Source organism: Bombina bombina, chromosome 5 (genome assembly GCF_027579735.1).
Source record: "Bombina bombina isolate aBomBom1 chromosome 5, aBomBom1.pri, whole genome shotgun sequence".
Taxonomy (NCBI): domain Eukaryota; kingdom Metazoa; phylum Chordata; class Amphibia; order Anura; family Bombinatoridae; genus Bombina; species Bombina bombina.
The window spans coordinates 197,329,156-197,344,155 of NC_069503.1; the positions used below are offsets into that span (position 1 = coordinate 197,329,156).

The 15,000-nt window shown below is 35.0% G+C and overlaps 1 protein-coding gene across 1 annotated transcript in view; it reads right to left on the minus strand.

Annotated features, from left to right (window-relative positions):
- PTPRN2 (protein tyrosine phosphatase receptor type N2) overlaps nucleotides 1-15,000 on the minus strand; it is a 1,723,588-nt gene that overhangs the window by 102,726 nt on the left and 1,605,862 nt on the right. The window contains exon 15 of the mRNA XM_053715671.1: nucleotides 5,784-5,931. Coding sequence (XP_053571646.1) covers nucleotides 5,784-5,931 — 148 coding nt within the window. The remainder of the gene's footprint in view (nucleotides 1-5,783; nucleotides 5,932-15,000) is intronic.

The following is a 15,000-nucleotide window of genomic DNA, read 5'->3' on the forward strand; positions in this document are numbered from 1 at the left end:
GGGGATACACTCTTTAAATCCTCTTATCTCATCTACAGTCAGTTGGGGAGATATATAAATGAGCTACTAAAGTGATCAATTGATTACTGAATAGAATATAGCAGAATTAGGCTTGTGAAGACTGGAGTGTGCATTCCCAATTCATGACAACTGGAAAAGCCACAAAAGCCACAAAATTCTACTTTCATGATTCAGACAGAGCAAGTAATTTTAAATAACTTTTCAGTTTATTAATATTGTCAAATTAGCTTTGTTCTCTTGGTATCCTATGTTTAAGATTAGGCTCAGGAGATGCAAATGCACTATTAGAAACAAGCTGAACAAATCTGGTGATCCATTGCCAATTGCCAATCACCTAGCTTCCAGCAGGGTTCAGCTGCTCCTGAGACTACCTACGTATGCTCTTCAGCAAAGGTAACTTAAAAGAACTATGTAAATTTGATGGCAGAAATAAAATTGCAAACTCCATCTGAATTATGAACATTTAATTTTGACTTTAATTAATGACTCTTACTTATAAAATGGTGCAAAATAAATGCAAGGCTTTTTTTCTTCTTCTTATTTAAACAATTATGCTTTTTAATGCATTTTAAGTCTGTTAAAAGAAGAAACATGCACAGGAAATATGGTGATGTAAACAGGCAATAATAGGTCAGGATTATGCAACTCATATTTGAATAAATTAGGTAGCACAAAGCCATTGTTGTTTACAGCCTTTCTATTTGAAAATTTTAGGAGATCAGCTGAAATTCTTAGGCAAAAGCTCAAATCTGCATACCGTAGTTACAGATGTATAACATACCGCTGGCTTTAACCCCTTAATGACCGAGGACGTACACCATACGTCCTCAGAAAAAAGGCAGTTAACGCCTGAGGACGTATGGCGTACGTCCTCGGTTTGGAAAGCAGCTGGAAGCGATCCTCATCGCTTCCAGCTGCTTTCCAGTTATTGCAGGATGCCTCAATATCGAGGCATCCTGCAATAACAATCTGTACCCCTCCGGTGCAGAGAGAGCCACTCTGTGGCCCTCTCTACACCGGACATCGATGGCCGCAATCGTTGGTGGGTGGGAGCTGCAGTGGGAGGCGGGTGGGCGGCCATCGATGGATTCAGAGTCACAGAGGGGGGCGGGATCGGGGGCGGGAGAGTCAGGGGCGCGCACAGACACGCGCGCGTGCACGGGGGATCGGCGGGCGGGCGCGTGCACGGGAGGGAGCGGGTGGGAACCGCTTACACTACAGAAATGATTATGTAATAAGTGGGAGGAAGAGGGGGAATAAATGCCCCCAAAAAGTAATCTAAGGGATCTGGGAGGGGGTGGGGGTAGGGGTTGGTCGTGGGGAAGCTACACTACAGAAAACTGTTAAAAAATTAAATAAAAAAGAGAAAAAAATATTGTTAACTGGGTACTGGCAGACAGCTGCCAGTACCCAAGATGGCCCCCAATAAGGCAGGGGGGGTTAGAGAGCTGTTTTGGGGGGGATCAGGGAGGTTGGGGGCTAAGGGGGATCCTACAAAGTAGCATATGTAAATATGCTAAAGATGTATTTAAAAAAAAAAAAAAAACTTTTATTTTAGTACTGGCAGACTTTCTGCCAGTACTTAAGATGGCGGGGACAATTGTGGGGTGGGGGAGGGAAGGGAGCTGTTTGGGAGATATCAGGGGGTCTGATGTGTCAGGTGGGAGGCTGATCTCTACACTAAAGCTAAAATTAACCCCGCAAGCTCCCTACAAACTACCTAATTAACCCCTTAACTGCTAGCCATAATACATGTGTGATGCGCAGCAGCACTTAGCGGCCTTCTAATTACCAAAAAGCAACGCCAAAGTCATATATGTCTGCTATTTCTGAACAAAGGGGATCCCAGAGAAGCATTTACAACTATTTGTGCCATAATTGCACATGCTGTTTGTAAATAATTTCAGTGAGAAACCTAAAATTGTGAAAAATTTAGCGTTTTTTTTTAAATTTGATTGTATTTGGCGGTGAAATGGTGGCATGAAATATACCAAAATGGGCCTAGATCAATACTTGGGGTTGTCTACTACACTACACTGAAGCTAAAATTAACCCTAGAAGCTCCCTACATGCTCCCTAATTAACCCCTTCACTGCTGGGCATAATACACGTGTGGTGCGCAGTCTCATTTAGCAGCCTTCTAATTAGTAAAAAGCAAAACCAAAGCCATATATGTCTGCTATTTATGAACAAAGGGGATCCCAAAGAAGCATTTACAACCATGTATGCTATAATTGCATAAGTTTTTTGGAAATAATTTCAGTGAGAAACCTAAAGTTTGTGAAAAAAATTGTGAAAAAGTGAACAATTTTTTTTATTTGATCGCATTTGGCGGTGAAATGGTGGCATGAAATATACCAAAATGGGCCTAGATCAATACTTTGGGATGTCTTCTAAAAAAAATATATATACATGTCAATGGATATTCAGGGATTCCTGAAAGATATCAGTGTCCCAACGTAACTAGCGCTAATTTTGAAAAAAAGTGGTTTGGAAATAGGAAAGTGCTACTTGTATTTATGGCCCTATAACTTGCAAAAAAAGCAAAGAACATGTAAACATTGGGTATTTCTAAACTCAGGACAAAATTTAGAAACTATTTAGCATGGTTTTTGTTTGGTGGTTGTAGATGTATAACAGATTTTGGGGGTCAAAGTTAGAAAAAGTGTGTTTTTTTCCATTTTTTCCTCATATTTTATAATTTTTTTTATAGTAAATTATAAGATATGATGAAAATAATGGTGTATTTTGAAAGTCCATTTAATGGCGAGAAAAACGGTATATAATATGTGTGGGTACATTAAATGAGTAAGGGGAAAATTACAGCTAAACACAAACACCGCAGAAATGTAAAAATAGCCTTGATCCCAAACGGACAGAAAATGGAAAAGTGCTGTGGTCATTAAGGGGTTAAACAATCTTCACTCACTACTTGTAAATACATTTCCCAGTCCCAATTCACTGTCAGGGATCTAGTTCGGCTCAAAGAACATATCATTTGGTCTTTAAATTACTTCTCTTTTTCAGTTTCTTTTGCCCATCTTAATACAATGATAGAACATTATAAAAACATTGGCTACTCCCAAAATGCTAAATAAAGCTTTAAAGCAATCATAGATTTACAAAAACAAAACATAGGCTATTATAGATATTTGTTCTTTGTAAAATTAACTTCTATGTCTTATTGCTTATTGTAGTATACCCTTTCCCTGATAGCAAGCCAAAGAACCAAGGGCCACGCTTTTAGCTTACACTGAATTTATTTAAGCAGTACTTCTGACTCTAACATAAAAGTTACTGCTCTATAGATAACGGAAAAAGATGAATTTCAGTAGGTTTTATGAAACAACAATAAAAATAAATGGAAACTAGATAGGAAAAAAAATGTATTGATAGACAGATCTCACAAAAGAGATAAAATAGTAGGATACAAAAATTGAGAGAGCAATAGGAAGTTAACTTAGATAAAGAAGGAAATGACAAAGCAGAACTAATCATCTATTTTCTGGATAGAGATAAAAAAGATTACAGAAAGCAATAAGACAAAGGGGACCTGAATTCAACAAAGGCATAAAAATAAAATATAAAGGCCTAAATTACGAGTGGAGTGCAAACTTGCGCTCCACTCAGTAATACCAGAGCATGTAAATGTGGGCTAGTATTACAAGTTAAGCACAATGCAAATGCGACCTCGCGTTCGCATTGCCTGGAAGCCTTGCGCTCATGAGATCGTGCTTCCATAGGCTCCAATGGGAGACATGGCAAAGCACCTGGCGCAGCACAGGGGGCAATTCATGCAACATTGGGCAGCAAAAAAAATATATATGTAAATGAATATGTACATATATTTATGTGTTTATATGTGTTTATACAGATATATTACACCGAAACATGTCAGCTGGAAGCAACAAGTGCTGAGTGTCGCTACTTTATCTGACCCCCATGGGTTTTTTATCCGCTTGTGGATTACAATAAATTTTGGATTTTTATTTGACCCCGGATTGCCTTTTCTTTGTTTGCCTTTAACATAGCCAGATGCTGGGGTCTACAAGCTCGGAAGCCTCTCACTTAGCAGGTAGTACATTCATTCCCCTGCTTACTCAGCCCAAGCTACGTTCTTACCTGATGACAGGGTAAGGGATTCTACCAATTGGCCACTATACACCACGTGACCGGCAGCATTTGCGTCATTGGACGCTCACAGCGTGTGCAGAGAGGCACACAACTCACGGCACGCCACAGACAACTTCTGACAAGTGGAGGAGCATCGGGGACTATCTTGTTACACACGGAGCCGGAGGGACAATTACAACACAGCACCGCATAATCTGTAGTGAGTATAGCCAGTGGCTTTTATTTTGACATAGTCAAGTCTCACACGGACTGCTTGATTTTGCTGTTGACTTGTTTGAAGAGTCCGAGGCAGGAGTGTGTTAACAACCTAACTTTATGCTGATTTAACAAACAGTCGGTTTTATCCTTTAATTTCGATTGGGCTTACTTTGCAAGTGAGAGATGTATTTAATCCCTTTACAGGGCGCTTCCTCAATTATTGTGCACTAAACTAACTCCTTCAGTGAATCAATTATATAATCATATACATATATATTTACAGTAAAAACACAGTCCCCATTCACCTTAATATAAAGACACTTTCAATGACATTTTTTTTTCAAACACCCCACATCCCCTCCATTTAACCCCTTATAACTTTTTGCAATTTAAAAAAAAATATATATGCACATATTTTTTATTTAAATTAAGGTACTGTGCACTTTATTTGGGGGGGCAATCGGGGCACGTTTTTTCATTAACCAGACGTTAATTCCGCTAAGCTCAAAGTAAAACCTCAAGCTCACAGGAGCATTAGCCAGCCACTTGTAATGGCTGGTTATTTAACATGCGCCTTTATGGGAGCACTTTAAAATAGTGATTCACTTGTAATCTTCCCAAAAATAAGATCAGCACTTGCTTTTGTTAAAAATCTATGTATAAAGCTATCAAATAGATAGATAGATAGATAGATAGATAGATAGATAGATAGATAGATAGATAGATAGATAGGATGGACTTTCAACCTGCACTAATAAAATGCTTCCCTGCATTAGGATTGCACACATTCAGAACTTGGGCCCTGGTGCCACTGCATGTGCCGCACAACATTTATATCTGTCCCTGTACTAGGGACTCAATGATCCAAAACTCTACACTCTTGTTAGATTATCTAAACAGTCTCATCAGTACTGTGATACATTTTAGAAAGGCAAATTTAGGCTTGCAAATTGTTTATATAGCTATAAAGGGATCGGATGCCAACAAGAGACAAATATACATGCAATATAAAGCTAAAAAAAAAGAAACCCTCAAAGATGTTTCATGACTTCTCTCCATAACAGCAAGTTTTTGATCATCAGGCCCTATTTGTGCTCTTTGTCCCTCCTACTTTCCTTTAAGAGCACTAGAAATGCTTCATTACTTAGGATTTTGAGCCGGAAGCAGTTTTTTAGGACCCGTTTTAGTCATACAAATGCACCCAAGTGTCAGTTTGATTAAAGCTCATGGAGGCCATATTTTCTCTTACCATATATTGAACACAATGTCTAGACTAGATTAGACTAAATTTATAACTTGAATTAAACAATTTAATTGTGATAAGGCCAAAAAATAATATAACAAAACATACACAAATATATGTTAGGATAGTACTAGTTGTTATAAACTTAATTCCCTTTGACACAAATGATGAATCTGATAACACTTACATGTTACAACATCGATAGAACGATTCTTTGGGATGTTCTCCTCCTTATGTGCAATGGTGGTTGCATTTGGCTCGGCTTGATAAGCACACAGTGCTTCCCACTCTTTCTCCAATCGATTCTTATTCTTCAAGTGATCTTCCATGTAAGACTACAATAAAAATGGCAAAATAGATTCACTTAACATTGAAAATTATGATATTCTACACATACGTTCTCTAAACCTTCTCTCCATTTAACAACCATAGAATCTAATTTTAAAATCTTTATTTCTTCCACCCTAATTTATGTTTGTTGTTTTATATTATACATATTAACTCTACTTTCTAAAAAAAATTTTTTTTTAGTTTTAACCAACTTTATTGCTTACTTCAGCACAATATACATATTCTTCATTTGAATGCGAGACACAGCTCAAAATATAATATACACACCATAGATATATGTGTCTCTGATACAAAAAGAAAACATAATTTAGTAATCATTCTATGACTCTACAGAAAATTACAACAACATGATTTACACAGTACATACTGTTGTTTTGGAGAACGTGCCATAAAGAAAAAAGGAAACCTTAGTTGGTTAGGTTTTAACATAGATAGATAGATGGATGGATTTTGCAATATACCAATAACTACAGAATTTTAAAGATCTGTTGGAAGTAAGAAATATGTGTGGTACTTAAGTTCATAATAGATAGATAGATAGATAGATAGATAGATAGATAGATAGATAGATAGATGATAGATAGATAGATAGATAGCAATAAGGAATATACTAACAAGTCACAATTTACCAATAACTACAGAATATTAAAGGGACACTAAAGTCAAAATTAAAGTTTCATGATTTAGAAAGAGCCTGTAATTGTAAACTACTTTCCAATTACTTCCATTAACAAAATGTGCACTGTCTTTTTATATTTACTTTTTGAGTCACCAGCTCCTATTGAGTATGTGCAAGAATTCACAGAATAACATAATTTATGTAAGAACTTACCTGATAAATTCATTTCTTTCATATTAGCAAGAGTCCATGAGCTAGTGACGTATGGGATATACATTCCTACCAGGAGGGGCAAAGTTTCCCAAACCTCAAAATGCCTATAAATACACCCCTCACCACACCCACAAATCAGTTTAACGCATAGCCAAGAAGTGGGGTGATAAGAAAAAAGTGCGAAAGCATAAAAAATAAGGAATTGGAATAATTGTGCTTTATACAAAAAAATCATAACCACCACAAAAAAAGGGTGGGCCTCATGGACTCTTGCTAATATGAAAGAAATGAATTTATCAGGTAAGTTCTTACATAAATTATGTTTTCTGTCATGTAATTAGCAAGAGTCCATGAGCTAGTGACGTATGGGATAATGAATACCCAAGATGTGGATCTTCCACGCAAGAGTCACTAGAGAGGGAGGGATAAAATAAAGACAGCCAATTCCGCTGAAAATAATCCACACCCAAAATAAAGTTTAAATCTTATAATGAAAAAAACTGAAATTATAAGCAGAAGAATCAAACTGAAACAGCTGCCTAACTTACTTCACCACCTCCACAGGAGGCAAAGTTTGTAAAACTGATTTGTGGGTGTGGTGAGGGGTGTATTTATAGGCATTTTGAGGTTTGGGAAACTTTGCCCCTCCTGGTAGGAATGTATATCCCATACGTCACTAGCTCATGGACTCTTGCTAATTACATGAAAGAAATATGTATTTGTGATTGGCTGATGGGTGTCACATGATACAGGATGAGTGGAAAAAGACATAACTTTGAAATTTGTTTAGAAAAAATGTACTAATAATTTGAAGTTCAGACTAAGTACTATTGCATTGTTGTGTTATAATTTATTTGTTGATTGTCTAAATCTTCTGTATTTACTGGTCCTTTAAAAATCTGTTAAAAGTAAGAAATATCTGTGGTACTTTAGTTCATAATAAAAAAAAATCCCTTCTTATTTACTGAATATTATTCTAAGTAAAATAATTCATTAAAGCACAAGTTACATAGAAAAATAAAAATTCATAGAATGTAACAGTACAAGAATTAAAAGGTCCATCAAGTCTACCCATATTACATGTTGCTGTTTCCTTAGGATAGTTTTATGCATGTCCCAAACATTTTTTAATTCTTTTACAGTCCCTGTGTTTACCATCTCGTTTGGAAAATTATTCCATGAATCTACCACCCTGTCTGTAAAAAAATGCTAACTCACATTTTTCCTGAATCTGCTACCCTTTAACTTAAGATTGTGACCCTTGTTTTGGTATTTCTTTTTTTTTGTAGAAAATGCTTTCAGCTTCCACTTTATTAAGTCCCTTTAGATATTTGATTGTTTCTATCATGTCACATCTTTCCCTTCTCTCCTCTAAACTACAGAAAATAGTAAACGGAATATGGAAGAGTGGTTTTCCAACACATAACAGAAGTACGTATATTACCAGTAATGTAATGTTTGTTTTAGTATTTAACTAACAATTATATGGACAAGATTTATGTAATCCTTTTCCAGTCATTCTTCTGAACATAATAGTTATAACAAGAAATGCTTTTGAGGTTAAAAGTGTTCTTATATTTAAGTAAAAATAGAAAAATTATATAAATGTAACCATAACAACTATTCATCTCTTTTATATAATAGTAATCTAAGCTATAAGACCTTATTTCAATTATTGCTTCCCTAAGTACTTAATCAGTTCTCATGGTTCTCAGTTTCTACTGAAAGGTTTAAATATGGCTCAGTGTAGGACCATTTGTTAATGACAACTGAACAATCTCAGCAGTTTGATTGTATTTTGTTCTAATATTTTTCTGCATCCATGAAAAAGGTAAAAAACAATGATTAAAGCAAGCTTATTTAACTAGGAATGGACAATTGGTAGTCCATAAGCCATTTGTGTCCATACACACTAGTTTTTAGGCCCCTTGGATAAAGTGGAGTTAAAAATGTGTGCAATTGGAACTTCAGGTTGATAGGGGGGGGGGGGGGAGACTTCTGTAGGGAATAATAGCAGACACAATTTTCTGCAACCTTACCTATACCTGACCCTGTCCCACTGGTCAGTTTTAAAAAATGTATTATTTGTATGTTTAACAGCTCTAAATTTATATGTGGCCCTTATGTCTTCTAAAACATTGATCTGCAGCCCCCATGTGTAAGGAAGTTGGCCATCACACAATCAGAAAAATAAATTAGCATGTACAGTATATGCAAGTTGAAGTTTGTTTTGCCTCTTCCAAAATTCAATGAGTACTTAATACAGTTTACTACAAACTATTTATCATTGTACAATTCTTTTTATTATCATCTTAATAGAATATTAATTGCATTTATGGTTACTGGAAACATAAGTGGACTAAAGTGGTACATTTTAGAAACATGGACATTTAGGATAAAATTACTGGACACATACTGACAGGATTTTTATTCATCCAGCTTCCTAATATTGTTTACGCTACATTTCTGTTTCCCAGCAAATAGAACGGTAAGAACTTTAAATGAGTCTAACTCACCTATCCATCACATTAGAGAGACTCTAAATTTTCTTCTAGATGTTACGTGATCAAAATAAAACATTTAGAAACAAATGTTAGTTACATAATCCACTTACACCAGAGAGTCTGAGAACTTCACAAGCCCTTACAGCTTTTTGATAGAAAGAAAGGGGCTTTCAGAAGTGAGTGACGCAGGATGCAGAAATAATAAAGGGTAAATGAGACAACTGGAGTAAATTGACAAAAAGATTTGAAAAGTAATAGAAGGCTCAAGGGTGAGAATGAGAAAAGACTAATGGAGAAACAGACAAAGAATAATAATACAAATATGAAAACAATTAGAGCTATGAGGAAGACAAGTACTGAATTATGGTAACAGATATTAAGAAGGAAACAAGAAGAATAAAAAAACAGATGCTGTGGTAATTCAAAATATTTCTGCAGCTATTATTAAATACAAATATTCTAACTATTAAATGGTCATTACAGTGTTTGAATGTCCATCTTCCAAATAACATAAGTTGGGTATATATCTCAGTAGTATCAAATTGAGATAAATATGTAGTAGAAGACAAAGCCACAATGACAAGTCTGAAATATATGTACCAAGTATTGCAAGACAATGTGCATGCAAATACTGCTTATCAAATTCACTGTAATGTTTTTTGATTGCAGACACAATATATTGGTCAAACACAAATATTATTTTGGTCATCAGTCATATTTCCATAACTTTGCCATAAATATATATAAAGACCACTTATTTGTAGGGTTTCCAATCTTCAAGACCAAAGATAACTATTATTAATAAGCTGCCAATATTTTTTGGGATATTGAAGTAAAACACTAGTATTTTAACTTTATTTTTATATTTTTTAACAAAACTACTGCCATTTAAGTTCTCAGAATACAACAAAATAGTTTTATGATAAAACAATAACAATGAATAAGGAAAATAAAATTTGTGTCTTTTTCATCATCCAAATAATTCATTTGAAGCATTACTATACATGACAGCTACTAGAAATACTAAATAAAAGAATATTCAGATTCATGAAATGAACTCTTATTTTCAAAATACTCAAAAGAGGCCTAGGGGCCCACTATAATGTAATCAGTGCATGAGTGCCAGTTGGCATCTTTTGTGCCTCTTCATCAAACCTGCTGTTTGATAATTTGTGTCCACAGCATGAAACAGACGTGGTGGATCTGGAGTACTGTGCCCTTTCTATTAACGAACTGGGGGGAAAAAACTTAATTAGAATTTTTGATTGGTAAATAAATTCATAGTACCCTTGAATGCCACTTACAGTACTAATTTTAATTATGTTTCAATTAAGATTTTAGACATGGAGAATACAGATGTCTGTGACATGAGCTGGCACCGTCTGACTAGTCCTGATCCCCAATCACATGTCGCATATGAAGCAATTTTAGTTGAGTGTCAATTCACCTCTTGGGGAATCTCGTCTGAATGGCCAATTTGACTTAGTGCATTTCCTTATCCATTTTTTCTCTATTTCATAATGAAAATTAGCAGTTGTTTAAACAACGTATAAAGGGATTTCACCACAGTGGTATATTCTTAAAGGGTAATTCTAGCGTAAAAATGCTTTGTGTTTTATTTTCAAACAAATTGCCTTTCTTCACCATGACATAATCCCACCCATTAGTGTTTGTAGTGATTGCTTCCTCAGATAAGGATAGTGGGCTAATTAGGAGTGGCATCCTCCAGTTACTGGTTGTATTCTAATGTTTAACTATTTTGTTAAAGGGACAGTTTACTCTAAAATGTTCTCCCCTTTAATTTGTTCCCAATGATCCACTTTACCTGCTGGAGTGTATTAAATTGTTTACAAGTAGCTCCTTTACCCTTATATTGGCATTTGAAATTGTGGATTTAGCATGTGGTATCCCCACCTATTCTGAAAGTTTGTGGCCGCGCATACCAGCTATAGATAAGCTTTGTAAACACAGCCAGCAGAAGAAATTACACTCCCAGTGCGATATAGCAGAGCTAAGGTAATAAAATGTTGATTTTCCTTTGTTCTCTCAAAGTACTGGTGATTGTTTTAAGGACAGATATAAGATAAAGAAGCAGGTATATGTGCACAATGTGATACAGTAATGAGATCAGATTATACCTACAAGCTCAACCCATTTTATTAGGTTGTGGCTTCATAACTCAAAATCAGAGCTTTAATATACACAAATAGCCTTAAAAAGCTAATTTTCAACATTTTTTACTCTGCAGTTGGTAAAAAAAGCAATTGTAAACACATTAAGGGAAAAACTATTTTACAGTATACTGTCCCTTTAACTGCTTTAAGGGTTTAACAAAACTAATACTGAAAAAAGGCGGGAATATGCTTTAAAAAAATAAAATGTTCTAATGAAATAAAGTATTTTATTTTTTAATTAGAAGGTCTCTTCAGTGTTGGTAAATTTAAGAATCTGTGTAGTCTAATTTACTTAAATATATTGGCATGTTTGTCTGAGTTAAAAAAGAAAAATACAAAGGTTGAATTCAAGTACACCATGTAATATTCCACACAAAAATGAATCTATCTATAATTATATATATATATATATATATATATATATATATATATATATATATATATATATATATAACCAAAATACCAGAGAAGGCACTCGCCGTTTACAAATCCGTTTTAACCATTAAAACGGATTTGTAAACGGCGAGTGCCTTCTCTGGTATTTTGGTTATGTGATTGTTTGGAAGCGCACCCCGGCAGCTGAAGGTGAAAGTGTGCTGGTTCCCTGCTTGTATATGTATATATATATATATACCTGTGTATATATATACACACATACTGTTTATATATATATATATATATATATATACATATATATATACAAACATACTGTTTATATATATATATATATATATATATATACATATATATATATATATACACATACTGTTTATATATATATATATATATATATATATATATATATATATATATATATATATATATATATACATATATATGTTTATATGGTGAATGTCAGGTTTTTTCATTTGTATCTGCTATGGTATAGTATAGCTAGGATATTGGACTTATAAATTGACTTTGTATTAACACTTTTATTTTGTGTAATGGAAAAGAGGACATTTAAAAAAATATCTATCTTTGCCTTTTTTTTTAAATAAAGGTGCTAAATAAACTATATTTTTCTTGTGAGACGTGTAAAGGAATAAATACAGTAAGAATAAATACAGTAGTATCAGAAATGCAAAAAAAATCATCTTAGGGTAGTTTAAATTTATACCACCTTTTCTTAAACATTTTTATACAAAAATGTTCTAATGTGTTTAAAATCTTCCCTCTCAAATGCATTATAATATTTCAGTGCAATGTCCCTAATTAAAGGGACAGTTTACTCAAAAATGTTCTCTCCTTTAATTTGTTCCCAATGATCCCCTTTACTTGCTGGAGTGTATTAAATTGTTTACAAGTATTCCATTACCCTTACATTGGCATTTGAAATAGTTGATTTAGCCTGTGGTATCTCCACCTGTTCTAAAAAAAATTGGCCTTGAGGCCAAGCTGTGTTAACACAGCCAGTAGAAGAAATCACACTCCCAGTGGGTTAAAGAAGAGATAAGGTAATAAAATGTTAATTTTTCATTGTTCTCTCCAAGTATTGGTGATTGTTTTGTGGACAGATAAAAGATAAGGAAGCAGGTGTATGTACACAATGTGATAAAGTAATGAGATCTGATTATATCTACAAACTCAACCCATTTTCGGCTAGATTAAGAGTTTTGCGGTATGAGTGAAAAAGCAGTGTTATGGCTCTTTTTCACTACCGCTAGTATTACGAGTTTTGCAGGTATAGCTGTACCGCACACTTTTTTGGCTGGAATGCAACGTAACTACCGCAGCTTTCAAAAAGTCCTTTTTCAATGGGACTTCCATAGTGCCGGTATTACGAGTTTGCCTGGGAGGCCAAAAAATTAGCGGTACAGCTCATACCGTCAAGATCCGTACCGTAAACTGAAAGTCAGTAGTTATGGCTTTTATGCTACAAAGCCGTAACATACAACTCAAAGTGCTATAAAGTACACTAACACCCATAAACTACCTATTAACCCCTAAACCGAGGCCCTCCCGCATTGCAAACACTAAAATTAAATTATTAACCCCTAATCTGCCGCTCCCGTCATCGCCCCCACTATAATAAACATATTAACCCCTAAACCGCCGCACTCCCGCATCGCAAACACTAGTTAAATATTATTAACCCCTAATCTGCTGTCCCTAACATCGCCGCAACCTCCATTACTGTTATTAAACCCTAAACTGCTGCAACAACTATACTAAAGTTATTAACCCCTAAACCTAAGTCTAACCCTAACACCCCTAACTTTAACATAATTAAAATAATTTTAAATAAAAATTACAATTAATACCTAAATAATTCCTATTTAAAACTAAATACTTACCTATAAAATAAACCCTAAGCTAGCTACAATATAACTAAGTTACATTGTAGCTATCTTAGGTTTTATTTTTATTTCACAGGTAAGTTTGTATTTATTTTAACTAGGTAGACTAGTTAGTAAATAGTTATTAACTATTTACTAGCTACCTAACTAAAATAAATACAAATTTACCTGTAAAATAAAACCTAACCTGAGTTACACTAACACCTAACCTTACACTACAATTAAATAAATTAACTAAATTACAAAAACAAACACTAAACTACACAAAATAAAAAATAAATTATCAAATATTTAAACTAATTACACCTAATCTAATAGCCCTATCAAAATAAAAAAGCCCCCCAAAATAAAAAAAACCTAGCCTAAACTAAACTACCAATAGCCCTTAAAAGGGCCTTTTGTAGGGCATTGCCCCTAAGAAATCAGTTCTTTTACCTGTTAAAGGCAAAAAATTCCTATTGGCTGATGCAATCAGACAATACGATTGAGCTTCAAACCTATTGGCTGATCCAATCAGCCAATAGGATTGAGCTTGCATTCTATTGGCTGATTGGACCAGCCAATAGAATGTAATCTCAATCCTATTGGCTGATTGGATCAGTCAATAGGATTGAAGCTCAATCCTATTGGCTGATTGCATCAGTCAATAGGAATTTTTCACATTTAATTCCGATTGGCTGATAGAATTCTATCAGCCAATCGGAATTCAAGGGACGGCATCTTGGATGACGTCCCTTAAAGGAACCTTCATTCTTCGTTAGCCGTCGGAAGAAGAGGATGCTCCACGCCAGCTGTCTTGAAGATGGAGCCGCTCCGCGCCGGATGGATGAAGATAGAAGATCCCACCTGGATGAAGACTTCTGCCGGCTTGGATGAAGACTTCAGCCCGCTTCACTGAGTACTTCTGCTGCTTTGTTGAGGATGGATGTCGGGTTTTCAGAAACTGTATGTGGATCTTCGGGGGTTAGTGTTAGGTATTTTTAAGGGTTTATTGGGTGAATTTTATTTTTAGCTTAGGGTTTGGGCTGAAAAAGAGTTAAATGCCCTTTTAAGGGCAATGCCCATCCAAATGCCCTTTTCAGGGCAATGGGGAGCTTAGATTTTTAAATAGGTTTTTATTTGGGGGGTTTGGTTGAGTGGGTTGTAGGTAGGTGGCGGCGACATTGAAGGCAGCAGATTAGGGGTTAATAAGTGTAGGTAGGTGGCGGCGGCGGTGTTGGGAGCGGCAGATTAGGGGTTAATA